This window comes from Macrobrachium nipponense, chromosome 11 (genome assembly GCF_015104395.2).
Source record: "Macrobrachium nipponense isolate FS-2020 chromosome 11, ASM1510439v2, whole genome shotgun sequence".
Lineage (NCBI taxonomy): Eukaryota > Metazoa > Arthropoda > Malacostraca > Decapoda > Palaemonidae > Macrobrachium > Macrobrachium nipponense.
In genome coordinates, this window is record NC_061087.1 from 94,860,063 (window position 1) to 94,881,192 (window position 21,130).

Consider the following 21,130-nt stretch of genomic DNA (forward strand, 5'->3'; position numbering starts at 1 on the left):
TGGGCTAAAAAGCTTGCAAAATTATCCTGGGAAGAGGAAGAAACTCTCCAACCAGCTTCCTCTCCCGTATCACAACTAACTGCCTGCTAAAGCTTAAAATTTATTGGCAGTATGGCAAAGGAAGTCCTGTCTTGCGCTTTCCTGAAGAGCGTCCTTTTGATGAGTGCCTTTGCAAGAATCCCACTGAACGTTGCCGAGAGTCCTGACGTGCAGGACATCGAGCCTTACATAACCGTAACTGCCTTATCGCAAAGTCTTGACTGCGGTAGTGGCAACTTAAATTTATTGGCAGAATGGCAAAGGTTGCGGTAGAGCAAACGAGATCTTCCCTTGAGCTTTCCTTAACTCCATCCACCTATGCGAAAAGCAATATTAATTGACAGAGACCTCTTGAATTCACGAAACCCGATGTCTTGCTGGGGTTTCGAAGAAGAAGTTGTCTGTTCACTTTAAACTTCCTCCGAGAAAGCACTGCCTACTTCACATTCTTTGCAGGTGAGGTATGAAGGTATCACCGGAGGTAGAGATAAACATTCTTTAGGCCCATATCTGAAACAAGAGCTTGAAGAGTTCAACAGAAACGTTCAGCCAGGCGACACACCTGGCGTGCGCTGGTGCACGCTTGGCGTCCACTGGAGCACGCTCGGCGTCCACTGGAGCGCGCTCGGCGTCCACTGGAGCGCGCTCGGCGTCCACTGGCGCGCACTTGGCGTCCACTGGCGCGCACAATTGGCGTGCACCCCCCCCCCCCGCGCGCGCCTGGAGTCCATCCGAGCTTCCCAGGCGTCCGCTCTCAAAAGCTTCCTGCTACTATGACTTCTCTTACGTATTTCTCGGTGGAAAGACGGACACGAGTTCAGGCGACGTTCGCCTTCTTACTTCTCACTGAAACGCATAACGAGAGAGAGAGAGAGGACGTGAAGCGTCCTCTTCTATAAAGCTTCTATTTAGAGGGCGCGAGTCCTTCCGAAAGCTCCAACCCCTGCATGGGGAGGACGCTTCGGAGGACGAGAAGCAAGCTTTCAGGATTCGTGCACGCGCACGCACTTTGGCAGTCTGGGGATTTTCATCAGAAACTGCCGAAGGCACGCCAGATCGGTGGGGGTTCCTTGTAACCCTCCTTAGGCTTTCGACATGCTCCCTCCCCGGGTCCTGGGAGTCAAGCAGAGGTCCCGGCCTAGAGGCGAAACGAGGCCGATCTGACGCACCCTCCACTACACAAGGGGTATCACTGCACTTCTGCACTTCACTTTTACTCTCTAAAGCAAGCACTTTCGATTCTAAGATACGAATCGAAAGAGTATCAGAGAAAGGGCAATTCCTCTACAGACACTGCTTAGGGCCCGAACCGGCAACACTGCAGGGTTAGAGTAACAATTACAGAAGTAGCACTTCACAGCAATGAAGGAGAGCGAGCACCTCTCGTAGACATCTTAATAGCCCGTAGGCCATACTACAGGGTTAGGCAAAATAAAGTCTACAGGAAGGTTAGCAGGTTCACTACCCTGACTTTTGTTACTGATTAATTGCGTACATACGAATCATACGTCTTCCTTACGGAATTAGACACGTTTACTGATTAATTGCGTACATACGAATCACACGTCTTCCTTACGGAATAGACAAAGTCTCACACTCCTTACATGACAAATCTCAACAAAGAAGCAAGACCCATACCCCTCGTACATACCAAGTGCGGATCTACCGAAGCTTTCGGTAGCCACACCCTATCTTTGCAGACAACCCCGTCTGAAACTAGCCTAACTAGATTCAGATATTTTATGCAAAAATGAATCAAATTCAAATCAATTTAAGATAGCGTATGCCTAGCCACAAATCCCACAAATCCAAGTAAATAAATCAAAAGACAATTAGGATACTTAGCGGCAATGAAGTTTCCAAAATCCTAAAGACGGACGGTACTGAAAACAGGTGTTTTCAGCACCAGCGACAGAAAAATTATGAATAGAAAATGGGTAATGGTTCCTGATACCCCTCCTCCCAGCGGCGGGAAATGGGTACTAACCACCTGGCCGACCACTGCGTGTGTCGGAAGTTTTTAAAATTCTGTCGGACTTCAGAAAATACAGCTATATATATATCTGACAGGTAAGTTTCATGAACAAATTATGTATTAGATATTAGTAAAAAAAAATTTTTTTGAGAGAAAAAAGAAAAATGAATTTGCCGATGTGTTCTCTCACTATCTTTATTCAAATTGCTTTTTAGATAATTAAAATCCATTCATAAATAAGGGAGTTTTTAGAATTGAATGTAGAAAATGTATGTTTTGAGAAAAAACGCAGTTAAAGTTTCCTAACCATTTATTTTGCATTTAGAAGCATAACAAGTTTCTTGGAAAAGCCTACATGGCGCCTGTTTCCTTCTCTTTTATAAGATATATTATTCCCTCTAAAAAAACAAAAACATTTATCACTTAAAGAAAATAGTTTATATTATTTTTGGGGGGTTATCGTAGAACGCCACTCTACTCTTGCGCTGCCAAGTGTTTAGAAGGCTAATGAGCCCCTCCTTCATATCCTCCTTTTGATGTTCTTTGGCTTCTTTTGCTTTCTTGAATGCATAGCAGACATTCGTTTCCTGGTCTTTCTCTTTCATCTGAAGGTCCTTTCAGGCTTCTCCTGTTTCGTTTTTCTCATAATAGGCAGCAATGAACTTGCCGCCATAGCCGATATTATGTTCCGTTGCAGCAAAAATGAAAAGCAAAGGTCGCAGTATCCTTCCCATGAAGTCTCACCTTTGGACACTTTGCCCATATTTTACTGTTGAATGATTCATTTAGGTTTTGAGTACGACCTTTTGCACATCTTTGCAGTAAATCATCAGAGGAAAGCTCTTCAAATATTTGGCGAACTGGGATCTTTTGTTCCTCTGTAAGCTGGAGTTTTACTTTCATCTTCTTGTGACTTCTGGGAGATAAATTCATTGCCAAATCACGATTATAAAAACACCAGCTATCTTTGCCAACGGGACACTGAGAATGATCATGATTTTTATCATCACTAGTCAGATGTAAAAATATTGCCATTATATTTTTTTCATGGTATCTTATAGGGTCAGCTGGGGTCTTTAGCTCCGTTTCTTACTGCAATGCCAAAATATTTTCCAATCTTTATCACCGTGCTCACTCATTTATTGAGTCCTCCAAGCTCACTCCTAAACATAACTTTGTTTGTTTTTGTTACATATTTAGAAACTATTTTTTTGTTTTTTTCTCAAGGCCATGAGACGAAAGACAATCCTCTTCTGAACGTGGTTTATGCATTCTTCCTTGAGTACTGGATATGGATTGCCATAAGGACCAGTGCCCTCATTCAAACTGCATACTCCTTTATATGCTGTTGAATCCCCATCACCGACAAATACTTTATATATGAATTTGCCTCGTCTAGTGATCTTTGCCACAATGCGAGAGCAGCAGCAGCTTCCATATTTCCAGAAGCTTGGTCAAAATTCTTTTTGCATTTTCCAGACTGTATATGTTTTCATAAGCTACATCATATTGTCTTTTGTTAGTTTATTTTTTTCAGTTTATTATTCAAAGTACTGCAGGAATTACATATCTTACTGAAAACTTCCCCATCAAGAACAAATCCATGTAAGCCTCGGTAACAACTCTATTGCCAATAGGGGGATTGATGTCCCCTTTCCCTTTTCATCCCAGGTGCCGTCATATATTACCTCGATAGGTAAATTACCATGTTCATCTGGTTTGACCCCAATGCTTTCATAATATCTCAATATTGCTTATCAACTTCTTTCATGGATTCCTTGAAGGTCTGGTCAGCTATCCGTTCAATATACTCTTTATAACGTTCGTAAGTGCTGTTTGCTAAAGGTTTGGCACCTAAGGCAATTCGAGTGTTATTCAAGGCTGCCAAGCCTCCCCCATTTATCATGTTTTGATATATAAATGAAGCTGTTGTTTCACCGACATGTTCTGTTTTCACACTTTCATTAGCTTGCACTTTGGTATATTGAAAAACAGATGGCACCAAAACACTTCACACTTTAGTTTCAAGTCAACATCAAAACTGTTTTTTATCAATTTCAAGTGTTATATTGCTGTCACACTGCCCACAATACGTCGAACTAAAAGCGTCTTTTAGAGCTCTCAAGGGTAATGAAACTATTTCTCCATCGTCGCTTACACTCAGAAGATCTTCTTTTTCAGTCATGTAACTTCTCAATAAAAAACTCCTTACCTTACAGACCTTACAGACCTTACATCTTGTTCGGTTGCCCCAGGTCCCTCATGTGAGGCACCTCTAATGTCTACCAGAGAGTTGCTAGTACATCTTCCGGTATATTTTTGCATCTTCCAATCTTGGATGGTCTGGGATGCAGTTTAGATATTTGTCGAGCTTATTCTTAAACACATCTACGCTCACTCCTGATATATTCCTCAGATGAGCTGGCAACGCATTGAATAGACGCTGCATTATCGATGCTGGTGCGTAGTGGATTAATGTCCTGTGTGCTTTCCTTATTTTTCCTGGTATAGTTTTGGGCACTATTAATCTACCTCTGCTTGCTCTTTCTGATATTTTTAGTTCCATGATATTTTTCTGCTATTCCTTCTATCTGTTTCCATGCCTGAATTATCATGTAGCGTTCTCTTCTCCTTTCTAGACTATATAATTTTAAGAATTGTAGTCTTTCCCAGTAGTCTAGGTCCTTAACTTCTTCTATTCTAGCTGTAAAGGACCTTTGTACACTCTCTATTTGTGCAATATCCTTTTGATAGTGTGGGTACCATATCATATTGCAATATTCAAGTGGACTACGAACATATGTTTTATAAAGCATAATCATGTGTTCAGCTTTCTTGTTTTGAAGTGCCGTAACAACATTCCCATTTTTGCTTTACATTTTGCCAACAGAGTTGCTATTTGATCATTGCATAACATGTTCCTATTCATCATCACACCAAGGTCTTTAACTGCTTCCTTATTTGTGATTGTCTCATTATTAGGTCCCTTATATGCATATAGCTTTCTTTCTCTGTCTCCATAATTTATTGATTCAAATTTATCAGAGTTTAAATACCATCCTATTTATCTCTGCCCAATCATATACTTTGTTAAGGTCTCTTTGTAGAGCGTTCCTATCTTCATCACAATTGTAATTTCTCTACTTATTCTTGTGTCATCTGCGAAACTACTCACTACCGAATCCTTCACATTATTGTCTATGTCTTCAATCATAATAACAAACAGTATTGCAGCTAACACCGTACCTTGCGGCACACCGGATATTACCTTGACTTCATCCGATTTTCTCGTCGTTTGCAATAACTATCTGTTTTCTGTTGTGTAAAAAATTCTTAACCATCTTCCTACTTTATCCACGATATTGTGTTTTCTAATTTTGTTTTCTTCGCTAATATATTATGGTCTACTTTATCAAAAGCTTTTGCAAAGTCTAAATAAACCACATCTGTTTCATTTCCGCTTTTCATATTTTGAATATGTTCTCACGGTGGACTAACAGTTGGGTTTGTGTACTTTTTTCCGGGTGTTTTTTTGTACGAAACCAATGTTGTGTCCTTTTATTTAAACAAACTTCTTTTTTAATTAAACTGTTTCATAATATTTTTCTTCATTACCCTTTCATACACTTTCATAATATGTGATGTTAGACTCACAGGCCTATAATTACTTGCCTCCCTAGTCTTGATCCACTTTTGAAAGTAGGGGTAATATATGCTAATTTATGCTCATCATAAATCTTGCCTGTATCTACACTTTGTCTTTAATAATATTTTGGCAAGTGCTTTGCGGATAGAATGAACTACTTTCTTTAACAAAATAGCAGGAATTCCATCAGGCCCTGCAGCAGCTCCATTTTTAATTTCATTAATAGCCTGCACAATATCAGCTTCATTAATATCTATTGTCAGCTAAATATTCACTATTTTCATCCCTTACTTCTATATCATTATCTTCATTATCTATTCTAGGGGTGAATTCTCTCTTATATCGTTCTGCCAGTATGTTGCAAATTTCCTTTTTTTCATTCGTTAATCTCCCTTCAATTCTCAGAGGGCCTATTTCTATTCTTCTTTTATTCATCTTCTTCGCATCTGAGTAGAATAGCTTGGGGTGTTTTGGCTTGATATTTAATAGGGTTTTTTTTCTTCCAAGTTCCCGTTTTTCATTTTCTTTTGATTGTATAATCTTTTGTTCTGCATTTTCTATCTTACTTTTTAGTTCTATAACTTTCCATGCATTTTTTTTCTTTTGCAGACCTTTTTTTCCACTTTCTGATTTTCTGGAACAAGATCCTTCTGTCTCTTGGTATGCATGAATGATGTTTTACTTTTCTTCTTCGGTATATATTTTTCCACTATTTTCTCCAATATATAATATCTCCGTATTTACCCTTATGGTCATCACTTACGAAAATGTTATCCCAATCTTTGTTTAATTCTTCATTAATTTCTGACCATTTTATATTTTTTACTGTAGAAGTTGGATTTCCATATCCTTCCCACTTTTCATTTCTTGCTTATCTCTATTTTCACTTGCTTTGGAATGAACTGTTAATTCTATGACATTATGGTCTGAAATATTCGCATTATAAACTATTATTTCTTTAACATAATTCATCTCGTTCACAAATACTAGGTCTAAAGTATTTTCCTTTCTTGTTGGCAGGTGATTTATTTGTTGAATGTTGTATTCTAGTAGCATATCTAATAGCTTTTCAAATTGCCTCTTATCTTCTGCACTACTATTACTCTCTTTTTATATGTATAAGTACAACCACAATCTCCTATTCGTTCTTTCCATTCTACGAAAGGAAAGTTGAAGTCACCAGATAGGAGAATAGTCCAGTCCTTGTGATTTCTACATATATCATCCAATTTTTCAATTATTAAGTCAAACTCTTTAGTATTAGGAGGTCTATATATTACTATGTTCATCAATTTTTCAGATTCAAATTCTACCGCTATTAGTTCACATTCTGAGTTACTATATTTCTCATATATTTGTTTCCTTGTTTTTGTCTTTCCCATATATTGCGGTTCCCCCTTGATTCCTATTTTTTCTATCTGATCTATAAGTTTGGAACCCTTTATTTGATCATTCATTCCAGTCTCTTGGGGGAATACCAGGTTTCACTATATTCATTATATCTATTTTCTTTCATTTTGGGTTAGTTCTTCTAAGTACTCTATTTTTCTTTTTGAGTTACTCGTAACTAAACCCTGCGCATTCATCACTATGATGGTTTGCGTGTTTTCCCTCCTTCATTTAATACTGGTAGTAATAAGGATTTTCCCATGTCTCTTTCCTGTTCTGGTATGTTGTTCTTTTTTTCATTTCCAGAAATTCTGACATTAAAAAATCCAACTTTTCCATAATATTTGATCTTCCTTCATCATAATTATTCATTTTGTGTCTGAATCTGCAATTTTCTCCGTTTCTGCAATATCCTCTTGCATAATAAATACAGTTATTATCTTTTGAGTAGAATTTCGGAGCTGATGTTTTGAAATTTTTTGCTGACACCTCTGCATATCTCATTGGTGGTTTGCTTTTCTCTTTTACCTGATATTCTTGATTTCTCTCTTTATTTGTTTCTTTCTTATTTTGGATTTTATTACTTGGTTGGTTATTTATTTGATTATGATTCATGGCTACAGGGTGCATATATTTGCATTTTTTGTCGAACTTACATCCTTTTTTCCTTCTTTTAGGTTTTTACATATTTTTGGATGCAGATCTCTGCAATCATCCCCATATCCATCTAAGTATGCACATTTACCATAATATTTCATAGTTTTGACATATCTTAGATGTTTTGTAAGTAACATCTTTCTCCAAATCTGCAATTCCCTCTTTTCAAAAGGTTGCAGATTTTGTCTTTCTTGTCTTATTTTTTTCCTCTTTCCCGTCATTGTATAGATCTGGGTAGAGCCTCTTCGGGATTTGCTTTTCTGTTGTCATATCGTAATTTATTTCTTCGTAGGTATGCTGCTTTATTGCCTCATATGTAGTATCAATGAGTATCTCTGCATCCATACTTTTATCTTGTTCTTTGTTTTCCGTATTTTTTTCTGTCATTTCATTTTTGTTTACTTCTCTTCCGTTTTCCTCTTCTTCTTTTTCTTCTTCTTCTTCCTCTTCCTCTTCTTCTTCATCCTCAACTATTTGTACATTCAATCTTGATTTAATAACATTGTCTATCCATGATAGACATGTTGAACAAAAAATTCTTGTATCTTTTCTCAAATCTTGTATTACCTCAGCACACTGTGGATGGGTCGGAATGTTGCATGCAGCACATTTTCTGATTAGGTTTTGTGGATTGACTATGCTATACCAAACTTACACAGTTTGCATGCTTTTGGCATTCTTTTTCCATAATGCATCAATTAGGATATTCACAAGATTCACTTCTTATTCATTTTCTTTGTCGGAATATGTTATGTTTATGTATAGTTTCTTTATGAGTCTCTTGACCACTTGGATTTTATTTGGAACTTCTTCAATTATTTTGCAAGATGTTTTCATTAGATTTGTTCCAGTTTGAAGGATTATATCCTTCTAATATATCTATGAATGCTTTTGTATCTTTTTGGTTAGGACTGTTGCTGATTTCATAGATGAGAAATGCCAGTTCCCTTCCTGCTACCTCATCGTATTGCGAATCTGCTAGACACGCCAAATTACGCCACCTCTTCCCGCAGTTGGAACTTACTGCCTATCTGTTCTGATTTATAGTATTACACTTGATAAACTAACTTAGAAGACGCTTTATCCTACTATTTTCACACTAATCTTATCACCGATAGTTCACGAACCACTTCTAGATATTTGCTCAAATTCTAGTCGTATGTTAAACTTGTGATATCTGTTGATTAATCTGACTTCACGCGGGTACGACTCACCAAGCAAGATGGCTCCTGATAAAACACCGACATCACCTGCTACGTCAGGGACAGCAATTACATCTTGAAAATGCTCATTCTCTTCCTCCTCCCCCTCCTCATCATCAGATAATTTCAAAACAAAGTCGTCGGTACCATCATCATTATATATTTGTGCAAGGGAATAATAGATTTCCCTCGGAGCTTCGTAATAGGAAGTATTTGGCATCTCTTCGTCAGCACACGTGGCTGGTGGCGACATGTGAGAAGCTACATTAGCTCTGTCTATACTTTTAGCTTCATGATAAGTTTTTATATTGCAAGAGCTTGCTTCCCTTCGTTTACTAAACTTCTTTTTTGGCATGTTAGTAGTATATATAATACAAAATTGATGTCCAAAAGTCTGAGGAAGTATTGTAATTGCTTGAAAATAACAAATGGATGATTGCATAAAACAAATACAAGAATTCGCTCTCGAGACAAGTGGCTACCGTTATTCAGTCATGGGAAGAGTTGCCATCTCTATCAGGAAAACATATTGTACGGCATACGAAACAAAATGCAATGAAAAGAAACTCAAATACTTGAAGAATGAATGCAAAATGAAATAGTAAAACCACCCCTAACCAGACCTTTAATTCTCTACTTGGATGTGGCCTTTAAATTGGCCTTTAAACCATTTAAAAAGCTTCGTATCGATATTATCTTTTGTGTGGCAATGGCCAGCACCCAGATGTATGGAAATATGACGATAACTCATTTTCACGAATTTGAGCCAATATCGCCAAAATTACAGGCCGCCGATACCCTTAAGTAGGTATTATACCGCATTCATAACAATCTTATTTACTTGACTGTAAAATATGTACACCTAAGTATTCAAAGTTTGTACAGTGGACCCCCTGTATTCACATTCTCCAGATTCGCGGACTCATGCATTCACGAATTTATTTGGAACATTTCCCTCCTATTCGCGGAAAATTTGCCTGTTCGCGGTATTTTTCTATGAGAAATAAAACTGTTAAAAAAAGTAGTATAAAAATTTTTTAGTGTGGTTTTCTTGAGTTTTAACTAACAAAATAGGAGGTTTTGAGCATTTTCATAGAGGTTCCAACTACTACTTGCAGGTTCTAACTATTCACGAATACGGGGGGACCACTGTGCTCCAATTGTCATGGTCTGAGTAATTTATGTGCAGTACAGTACAGTACAAATTTTGAATGCAAATACTATTCCAGCCTAAAAGTAATTACTTTCCCAGGTAATTTAAAACCACATGGCAGATAATATCAGTAACTTTAAAAATGAAAAACGGCTTCTTACCAAATTCAGAATCATCTCTCTTATCAAAGAAGAGTTTTCCAGCGATTTTCTGGACGACGACATCCCATGAATTGCTGGACCGAGTGCAGCACATGATGGTGGACAGAATGGCATCAGTAGCATACACATTACTTCCATCACTCTTGGTCAGCTGTTAATGACAAAAGGTATTAAGACATATCTTTATCCTCTTTGAATTTCAAAAGGATAAAGATCAGGGCCCAAATTCATAAAACCCTACTAAGGCCAGTAGGGAAATAAATAGGGAGTTAATTACTTACTAAGCTAGCTGCGTGCTAAACGTTATTCATAAAACCCCACCAAGAGTTAGTTGCTTGCTAAGTTCAAGGGTCGCTCTAACTTCTTTGGCAGGCAACTAAATCAGTAGGACACTTGCCAGAGAAACAGTTATGCGACATTAATTTTTATGATTGAAAAAGAAACCCACAAAATCATTGTGTATAACTTGTTTACTTATAAGTATTTAGATTTTATTTTACTCCACACCCGAGTCCCTACCTGTGGCCCATTTTCAAGAGATGTGTAGGTTGTCACCCTGGGTCAAGGCCCCGCAGAGAAGGCAACCTTCACATCTCTTGAAAATGGGCCACAGATAGGGCCTGAAAGTACTCAAGTGTGGAGTAAAATAAAATCTAAATACTTATAAGTAAACAAGTTATACACAATGATTTTGTGGGTTTCTTTTTCAATCTTCAAAAGAAAACTGAAAGAGAAGTTTTTGTTTGGTTCATTAATTCTTATTAAGTTAATATCAGCAGTAAATATTTGACAGAGACTAAAAGAAAACAAAATCAAAACAACTTTAGCATTTGAATCCTATGAAAAGTTCATTGGTTTTATATATGGTACTGTCTGATATCCATTACTTACAATTGTGGCTGTACCAGCTATCCATATATTGGCATCATATTAGAACCCATCTCTACTCCTGTACATTATAAACATGCCCAGTAACATATACATTATAAACATGCAAATTGCATTATGGGTATCTAATTGTTCACCATTATAATCATCTAGGACAGACTCTTCTACATCTTTGTAGACTGATTCCCAAACAGCAGATTCTATTTCTCCTGTCATAACTGTAAAAGCTGTGTCTCCTCCTCACACAAATAGAGCATCTTTTGCTGAGCATCATTAGGTTCATTGGGAGGTTTGTTGCCTCCTGTCAATTTCTTACTTTCTTTGCTTCTATTAAGCAGTCTTTGGATTTGCTTTTCCATTTCTTAAGTTTATTTTCAAGGCCTCCATCGTTCTCTTGATATGCGGAGATCTAGCTTGATGTTGGGCTGGCACTAAATCCCATGCCTCTTGTTTTTCCTGTATATTAATGTCCTTGTGCTTAGCATCTATGACATCCTTGAACTCTTCGTATTTAACAACCAAGAAAATACTCTCTTCTAGGGACTAGTTGGGTTTTCTTGAGCATTTGCTACTCATTACTACAGATGTGTGCTAAAAACAACACTACTGCGACCAAATCCCCTACTTCGTTCAAGCAAGGTCTCCCCAGCATGTCATATGGAAGGAATAATGGATACTTAAGTCAGGAAAATGCTAACTAGCAGGCAACTAGCTAGCAAGATTTTATGAATATCAATTTAGTTGGCTGCTACATAGTTGGATACTGAAGGATTTAGCAGCCTGCTAAGCCTTGGTTGGCAACAAAATTAGTAACGTTTTATGAATTTGGGCCCAGGTTACCACATAGGGAAAATATTTTTAATGAAGCAAAAATAAGTTTTACATGTTTTGACAATCCTGTAATGCCACCTAGCATTTTCAAAGTTTTGTTCATAAAACTGTCCTAGGGATTATTCTACACAAATATTAAATAAATAACCAGAGAAACATATTCTTAAACTGAAAATGCTAATAAATTCTATCCACTTGAGTCTTAAGAAAATACAAAAAATAAATTCCATTCCTTGAGTCTTGTATAAAATACAGAACCTTAATTCTATTCCTTAAGTCATGTATAAAAGACAGAAGCTCATGATAAAACACTTAACAACAATATTTTTAAGAATTACAGTCTAACTTCTTTAAGAAACATAACCTATTTTAACATAAAATACTCTTGAGGGAAAACAATCAAGCCAACCAATCACGTAGTGGTGTGAGGCACACTGGCTTGCCTTAAAAAGAGAGGTAAAACTACGTAGTTGCAGTACTTGAGGGGAGTTTAAAATACAGTGAACTGACCTGTCTAATGATGGGATCATCAGTGGTAGTGACCTTGTGGAAAATTCGATTGATACGAGTTAGTTTCTTTTCATTCTTGACAGTAACTCGGTCATAAGCTTTGTCATAAAATTCTAGAGAGCCACAAAGATACCTGAAAAAAAGTAGTACATAGTTACATATCTTACAAAACCTAAAAAGTCAAACTCTAACTGCATAAAATTCAATGAACTTTTGCAAACGATGCACATTTCAAATGTACTACACTTACAAATCTTTGGGATCCTCCACAGTAGGTAGAGACAGCTTGGCAAGACGAGGGAAGTCCATCTCCTCAATAACCTTCCATTCTGGCCTGACTGTGACTGATGCATCACGATTCTTAATAGGAGGGTGACCACTACGATTCCACCGATTACGCTGGTACTGCTGCTTCTGCCAGTTGCTTAGCAAATAAATGAAAGTATATAGTTAAAACATGAAATTGGAATTTAATAAAAACCAAGCAAAACTAGGAGAGAATCTTTCAACATAAGAGCATATTTCTTACAATTTCCACTAAGTACCATACTTCCTAAACTTTAATTTCACACGAAAACTTACTCTCTCTTGTTGCCCTTGCCGAGAACCTGCATCTGCTGACCCTTTTGGTTCCGCTGATTCTTTAGGTTACGCTGGTTGCGCATGTAACGACCACGCTGGTATAATGGCTTGGGAACATTTGTCTTGTAAACTTGTTGGAAAGTAGACTCATCTTCCTCGTGGTAGTAAGCATACTGTTGCATACTACCGAATGTGGACTGGTATTTGACTGGAGAAAGAGAAAAACATAGGTTGACCTACCCACAACTGAGATAAACCAAGCATTTACATCTATATCATACAGTGTACTATACCATAAATAAAAGAGCATGGTATGAAAATTCATAGATCAATTCCTTCAATTCATTAAATTCTCATTCCCAATACCAAAAATGCTTCTTTCTGATACTTTATGAAAATATATAAAGGTCTAACAAAAAAATCTTAAAAGGAAAAGATATCTTTTCATTACACTACTTTTCATACTAGACATTATAATTTGAAATGATATTGTTAAGATACAATAAAGTTTTGTACATACTTACCTGGCAGATATATACTTAGCTGTAGACTCGGTCGTCCCGACAGAATTTCAAAACTCGCGGCACACGCGACAGGTAGGTCAGGTGATCCACCATTCCCGCCGCTGGGTGGTGGGGTCTGGAACTATTCCCGTTTTCTAAGCCATAATTTCTCTTCCACCTGTCTCCTGAGGGGAGGATGGGTGGGCCATTAATCGTATATATCTGCCAGGTAAGTATGTACAAAACTTTATTGTATCTTAACAATATCATTTTGTAAACAAGTAACTTACCCAGCAGATATATACTTAGCTGATTGGCACCACTTGGAGGTGGGCCGGGCAAGAGACAGCTAAAACAAAATAATACTATTAACTAAATACATTAAAAAACACAGGGAAAAAACAACCTATGTTCTTGGATAACATAATCCATAGTTCCTACCTGATTGGGCTGAAGACTTCATGACTACTGTCGATGAGTCTGCTTGCCTCAAGAGTTTCAACGAGGAATGAACCTATGGTTGAATAACTCTTTGGATCGTGTCAATGGGGGCTAGCCCGCTTACGCGACAGAGCCTATACTGGATCGTACCAATGGGGCTGACCCACTTACCATGGTAGAGCCTTGACTTTTTGTCAATATCAATGGAGGACTCGCCCTCTTACATGACAGAGTTAAGGTTATTAAAAAAAAAATTCACAAAGAGCACTGAAGCAAATCCCGATCACCTACCATGTAGTATTGTTATAATCTATGAATTGTAAGAGGGTTCCCTATTCCCTCTGACAATTAACCAATAAAAACAACCACCATAAACAGTAATTTAAGCATTAAACTAAAATGAGGAAGGATTAGCCTCAGCCCCTTCTCCCAGCACTGAATTCGCCGAAACATACGCTCCCAGAGCAAAGCACTTTTCGTACGAAATTTTAACGTCTCTTAGTAATCGAGGCGAACACCGAATTACATCTCCAAAATGTCGACTCTATAAGAGCCTGAAGAGACCATGTTTTGTGAAATGCCATAGACGTAGCTATGGCTCTCACTTCATGAGCTCTCACTCTGAGAAACCTTGAGATGCTCTTCTTCGCACTTAAGGTGAGCTTCCCTTATTACATCTTTTATGAAGTATGTAAGGGCGTTCTTAGAAAATCGATCTTTTCGGATCTCTTACAGAGCACCAAAGACTTTCTTCTGTACCTTTCAGCAACTTCTTCTTCTCCAGGTAGAACTTGAGTGCCCTGACTGGACACAAAGTCCTTTCTAGTTCTCTCCCTGTTAATGAAGATAGTCCTTTTATCTCAAAGCTTCTTGGCCAAGGCTTTGAGGGATTTTCATTTTTTGCTAGAAAAAATGGTTTAAAGGAGCAAATCGCTGAATCCTTCTTAAACCCCACTTTACCTTCCAAAGCTTGCAACTCGCTAATTCTCTTGGCTGTTGCTAACGCAAAAGGAATAATGACTTTCTCGTTAAGTCTCTAAACGAAGCTGCGTGAGACGGTACAAATTTTTCCGACATTAGGAACTTGAGGACCACTCCAAGTTCCAGCTAGGCTTCTTGATTACATGTTTCTTTCGTGGTCTCAAAGACCTTATAAGGTCATGAAGATCTTTATTATTCGTCAGATCTATTCCTCTAATGTCGAAAAACTGAGGCCAGCATACTTCTGTAACCCTTCACTGTTGAAACTGCCAGGTTACAGTCTTTTCTCAAATAGGAGAAACTGCGATTTCAGTTACAGAGGTACTGGAAGAGGATATTTTCTTTCCCTTACACCATCTTCTAAACAACTCCACTTCGACTGATATACTTATAAGTGGAGACTCTTCTGGCTCTTGCAATAGCCTTCGCCACTTCTCGTGAAAGCCCCTTGCTCTGAAAGTCCTTAACGACAGTCTGAAGGCGGTCAGACTTAGAGCGGGGAGGTTTTTGTGAAACCTGTCGAAGTGGGGTTGTTTGAGAAGATCGTTCCTTAGTGGAAGCGATCTTGGAAAATCCACTAACCACTCCAGCACCTCTGTGAACCAATCGAGAGCCGGCCAGAAGGAGCGATGAGGGTCATTCTTGTTCCTTCCGAGCAAGCGAACTTCCTCAATACTTCCCCTACTATCTGAAAGGAGGGGGGAAGACGTATGCGTCCAAGCCCGTCCAATCTAGCAGAAAGCTGTCTACTGCTACTGCTTGAGGATCCGAGATCGGGGAGCAATAGGTTTCTAATCTGTGATTCTTGTTGGTCGCGAACAGGTCTATATTGGGCCTTCCCCACAGATGCCAAAGTTGTTGCAAATCTAGGATTGAGAGTCCATTCCGTGGGTAGGACTTGTTCTTTTCTGCTTAACAGATCTGCCCGGACATTTTTCTCTCCCTGCACAAACCTTGTGAGGAGAGAGATCTTCCTTTCCTGAGCCCAAATCAGCAGATCCTTTGCTGATTCGTACAGGGAAAAGGAATGCGTCCCCCCTTGTTTCTTTATATAAGCGAGGGCTGTTTGTGTTGTCCGAGTGAATCTGAATCCCCAGACCTGAGACCTGTTCCTCGAAATGAACCAAAGCTAGATGAATGGCTGTTAGCTCTTTCTTGTTTATGTGCCAGACACTTGTTCTCCTTCCCAAGTGCCTGACACTTCTTCCGAACCTAGGGTCGCTCCCCACCCTGAATCTGAGGCGTCTGCAAACAACGCTAGGCGAGGGTTCTGTAAGCGAAGGGAGATTCCCTTGCTTAGTTTCTGTGGATCTAAACCACCAAAGGATATTCTCCTTGATCCCTTTCGAGATTGGAAATGTATCTCCTAGATTGTTGGACTTCCAATCCCACTTCTCCTTCAGATAAAATTGAAGGGTCGTAGGTGTAGTCTTCCTAAGGAAACGAACTGTTCCATCGAGGAGAGGGTCCCCAGTAAGCTCATCCATTCCCTCGCGGAACAATGTTCTTTCCTTAAGAAGAGACTGCCACCTTTTCTAAGCAGCGTTCTCCTCCTTTCCTGCGAAGGATACGCTAGAAAATCCCGAGAATCCATCTGAATCCCCAGATAGACAATACTCTGCTGGGGAAGTCAGCATGGATTTCTCCGCGATTTACTAAAAGTCCTAGGGACTTTTGTCAACTTAGAGTAACTAATAGGTACTCCAGACATTTTTTTCTCCGATTGGGCTCTTATTAGCCAATCGTCCAGATATAACGAGATCCTGATCCCTTCCAGATGTAGCCAATAAGCTACATTCTTCATGATGTCCGTAAAGACTTGAGGGGCAGTCGAAAGTCCGAAGCACATCGCTCGAACTGAACACTTTCCCTTGGAACATGAACCTCAGATACTTCCTTGCTGCCGGATGAATTGGCACATGGAAATACGCATCCTGAAGGTCCAGGGACACCATCCAGTCCCCTGGATGAAGAGCAGATAGAACAGAGGAAGACGTCTCCATTGAAAATTTCTTCTTCAATACAAAGAAATTCAGAGCACTGACGTCTAGAACCGGTCTCCATCCCCCCGATGCTTTCGGTACCAGGAATAGCCGATTGTAGAATCCTGGAGACTGGAGATCTTGAACCAGTTCTACCGCTTCCTTGGAAATCATCTGTTCCACTGCTTGCAAAATAGCAAGCTTTCGGACCGGATCCGAGTATCTTGCGGTCAACTCCCTTGGAGTTGTCGTCAAGGAGGATTTTCCCTGAAGGGGATCAAGTATCCTTTTTTCAGGATATAGAGGGACCAGGAGTCCGCCTCCCTTCTGCGCCCAGACTTGGCAAAGTGGAGTAGTCTGGCGCCTACTTTCGTCTGGAGGACTTCCTGCTCATCTAGACTTCCCGAAGGACCTTCTAGATGGTCTACTCCTTCTATCTGGTCTGCAGCAAAAGAGAAAGTCTCTTGTAGTCAGAAACTGCTACATCTACTGGCTCGTCGTCTTCCGATACCTGGTCCAACTGATCCACAGAAGGAGACCGTTTTGGAGTGATCTGGCTCATCCCAGACCATCCAAGATTGGAAGATGCAAAATATACCGGAAGATGTACTAGCAACTCTCTGGTAGACATTAGAGGTGCCTCACACTGAGGGACCTGGGGCAACCCGAACAAGATGTAAGGTCTGTAAGGTAAGGACCTCTAAGAGGGGCTCTAGAAGAGGAGGCACCTCGAAAGGGCTGTACAAAAGAGGGTCTCTCTTTTTTTCTCTATAGGCACTGCCGGCCTAACTTCTTGGCTGAGTGCGTGAGGAGATCCTGAGTGCCTTCTCCGTAAGAGATTTAGAAACCTCTCTAACAGTCTCTTGTGGAAATAGTGCGGGGATAAACGGTGCAAAAAGAAGAGATGTCCTTTGCAAAAGGTGATACTGCTCTTGCTAAGAAAGAGCTAAAGACCGATCTCTTCTTTAATACTCCCGTTCCAAAAAGAGAGGCAACTTCAACGGAACCGTCCATGACCGCTCTGTCCAGGCAAGCCAGGACGCTCGAAAGTTCCTCCATGGAAACAAAGTCAGTGTCCTGAGCTCTCTTCGCTAATGCTCCCAAAGCCCAATCCATAAAATTGAAGACTTCTAGGGTTTTAAAGAGGCCCTTTAGAAGGTGGTCTAGCTCACACATGCCCCAAGTTGCCTTAGCAGACAGCAAAGACTTCCTCCTAGAAGAGTCCACTAAGGAAGCAAAATCCGCATCCTCGGAAGAAGGAAGGCCTAACCCATAGGTTCTTTGGTCTCGTACCACCTTCCTGGTTTGCCTGTTAACTTGGAAGGAGGGCAGGAAAAAAACTGTTTTGCCCGCTTCCCTTCTGGAAGTCAACCACTCTGAAAAGTCTTTAATGCCTTTTTCATACAAAGAGCGGGCGCATCTTGACGAAGGAAGACGACTTGAGAGCTTTAGTGCTAGACATCAACGATCCTGGTGAAGGAGGGTCCGCAGGATGAAGGGAGTCTCCGAACTCCTTTAGCAGCAAAAGAGAAAGTCTCTTGTAGTCAGAAACTGCTACATCTACTGGCTCGTCGTCTTCCGATACCTGGTCCAACTGATCCACAGAAGGAGACCGTTTTGGAGTGATCTGGCTCTTCCCAGGAGAAGAAAACTCCTTTCCCGAGAAGGGGAGCGCGGAACATTAGCACTTCTATACGAAGAGTGAGGCTCCTGCCTGTCGGAAACACTCTTGCGCCTACTAGACTCTTGTTGTCTAGGTTCGCCAGGTTTGTGGCGCTTGCTAGGCTCCTGGCGTCCTGATTCAGGGTGCTTGAAATAAGATCCCCTGCGTCCTGATTCCTGACGCTTAACAGGCTCTTGGCGCCCTAACACTTGACGCCTAACGTACTCCTGGCGTCCTAACTCCTGGCGCCCTGACTCCTGGCGCCCTGACTCCTGGCGTCCTGACTCCTGGCGTCCTGGCTCATGGCGTCCTGATTCCTGTTCTAGCAGAATCCTGACTCCTGAATCCTGTTTTCTGAGCTCTTGACGCCCTTTCTTGCGTCTTGCTGCTCTTTGCGCCTGTCTGGCTCCTGGTCCTGCAGACCCAAAGGATCCTGATACTTAAATCGTTTTCCGGTTCCTTGAACCTAAAACCGATCGAGACTTCTCTCGATTCGCGGCGTCTCAGAGGGCGCTTCGGGGAAGACAGCCTATAGGGCGAAAGGACTCTTCTCTCAGGAGAACAACTCCTATCAGACGAGTCTCTCGACGAAGGCGATAAACGCCCTGGAGATCGTGAGGGTTCTCTCCTATACGAAGAGGGGCGCTTAGCGGAACTCTTAACAGGGAGCGAAAACATCCTTCCTCCTTGTAGAGTCCTTAGCAAAAGAGCCTACGAGAAGAAAAGCTAACTGCTCTTGCAGATTAACCAAAAACTTCTTCGTAGGATCCTGAAGAGAAGGCTCCTCTTGTTTAGTCTTCTTAGGTCCCGAAGGCCAATCCTCGGGGAAAACGCTCTGGGCTGGAGTCAGCCGCGTCTCCTTTAGGAGCCTTCCAGGCTCTCTTCAAAGGGCGCGCGAAAGAGATGGCCGAACTCCATCCTCGTTTAGGAGAGGAAGAGTCTGAGGCCGAAAACACTCCCTTAGGACGCCTTTTCTGCGGCAATCCGAGGCAGCCTGGGACTTTACACAGGATCTGCCGAAGGGACGCCTGACCGTTGGGGATGTTTCTGCATCCTCCCTGCGGCTTTCGACATTCCTCCTCCCCTGGTCCTGGGAGTTTGGAAGCGGTCTAGGCCTAGGAGCATGAAGGAACCGGTCAAGAACGCCCCCTCCACTGCACTGGGGACAATGCACAAGTCACTATCACCCACTCTTACCTTGGTTTTAGAGCTCGTAGCTGAGCTTGAAGTTTCTTAATTGAAGCTTTTACATTTTCCCTCTCTGACGAAGAATCTTTGGATTCAGAACAGGGAGAAGCAGCTGACGCTAAGGGAAAATCGTTAGTAGGAGAGTTAACTTCTTGTTCTAAGGAGCAAGATCTACTAGATGACCTAGCTGAAGCCTTTCTCACTCTATCTCTCTCAAGCTTCCTAACATATGATGATAAGTCTTTCCATTCAAGCTCCGTAAGGTTCTCGCATTCAACACAGGTGTTAATAAAAGAACATTCATTCTCCCTGCATTTAGCGCAAATACTATGAGGATCTAATGCTGATTTAGGCAGCCTAACCTTACAACCTTCCCTACTGCAAACTCTAAACATAGGTGAAGCCTTAGCGTCAGACATCGTGAAAGAGTAGTCAAAACCAAAGTCGAAAAGCAGTCCACAATAAGCGTATGCCAAGCCAGAGAAAAAACAGAATACGTCACCAAAAAACCAATCCAAATTCTCGGCAAACGAGTTGAAATCCAAGATGGAGGAACGAACAATAGGTGTTGTCCGTTCAACCGACAGAGAAATTATGGCTTAGAAAACGGGAATAGTCCAGACCCCACCCCCGCCACCCAGCGGCGGAATGGTGGATCACCTGACCTACCTGTCGCGTGTGCCGCGAGTTTTGAAATTCTGTCGGGACGACCGAGTCTATAGCTAAGTATATATCTGCTGGGTAAGTTACTTGTACAAAATTCCATTATACATACTAGCATAACGTCGATCCTGATAGGTTGCTCCTGTCCAATCTGACACCTGAAAAAAGAAAATGAATAGAATGTACTCAAACCTTATACCAAAATGAGACAAAAATTGTGTCATAGAATCTAAAATAAGCAACTGTGAATTAACTCTGAGAAAACCTCAGACATAGCTGAACTGTCATCATGGCATTTTTCCCAAAAGCAGAACTGGGGGCAAATGATTAAATTAAGTATTTACATAATTCTCCATTTTTTTTTTTTTTTTTTTTTTTTTTGTTTTTTTTTTTTTTTTTTTTTGAAGGCATTCAATATCAAGTTTTTGAACACCTAGAGGAGATGGTGATTACAATTTCAAGCCTATCCAGCCAATCATAGCTCTCAAATCATGATTTGATTTGAAGAAGGTTCACCCGGCCCTGGCTTGAAATTCACATTTTTGAATCATAAACACATAAACGATCGATACAACTGTCTTTTTCTTCCCACAGTGAGGTGCACACTGTGGATAATGGACTTAAATCAATGAAAAATGCTAGCAACAAAATACAAAATTTTTGTCATAAATAATTC

The 21,130-nt window shown here is 40.3% G+C and overlaps 1 protein-coding gene across 2 annotated transcripts in view; it reads right to left on the reverse strand.

The window, feature by feature from the left end:
• Positions 1–21,130, reverse strand: part of LOC135207491 (eukaryotic translation initiation factor 3 subunit D-like) — a 62,525-nt gene that overhangs the window by 37,921 nt on the left and 3,474 nt on the right. For both annotated transcript variants that reach the window (XM_064239308.1, XM_064239299.1), the window contains exons 2-6: positions 20,567–20,612; positions 13,034–13,241; positions 12,702–12,875; positions 12,452–12,584; positions 10,223–10,373 (exon numbers count right to left, since the gene is read on the reverse strand). In XM_064239308.1, coding sequence (XP_064095378.1) covers positions 10,223–10,373; positions 12,452–12,584; positions 12,702–12,875; positions 13,034–13,241; positions 20,567–20,612 — 712 coding nt within the window. The remainder of the gene's footprint in view (positions 1–10,222; positions 10,374–12,451; positions 12,585–12,701; positions 12,876–13,033; positions 13,242–20,566; positions 20,613–21,130) is intronic.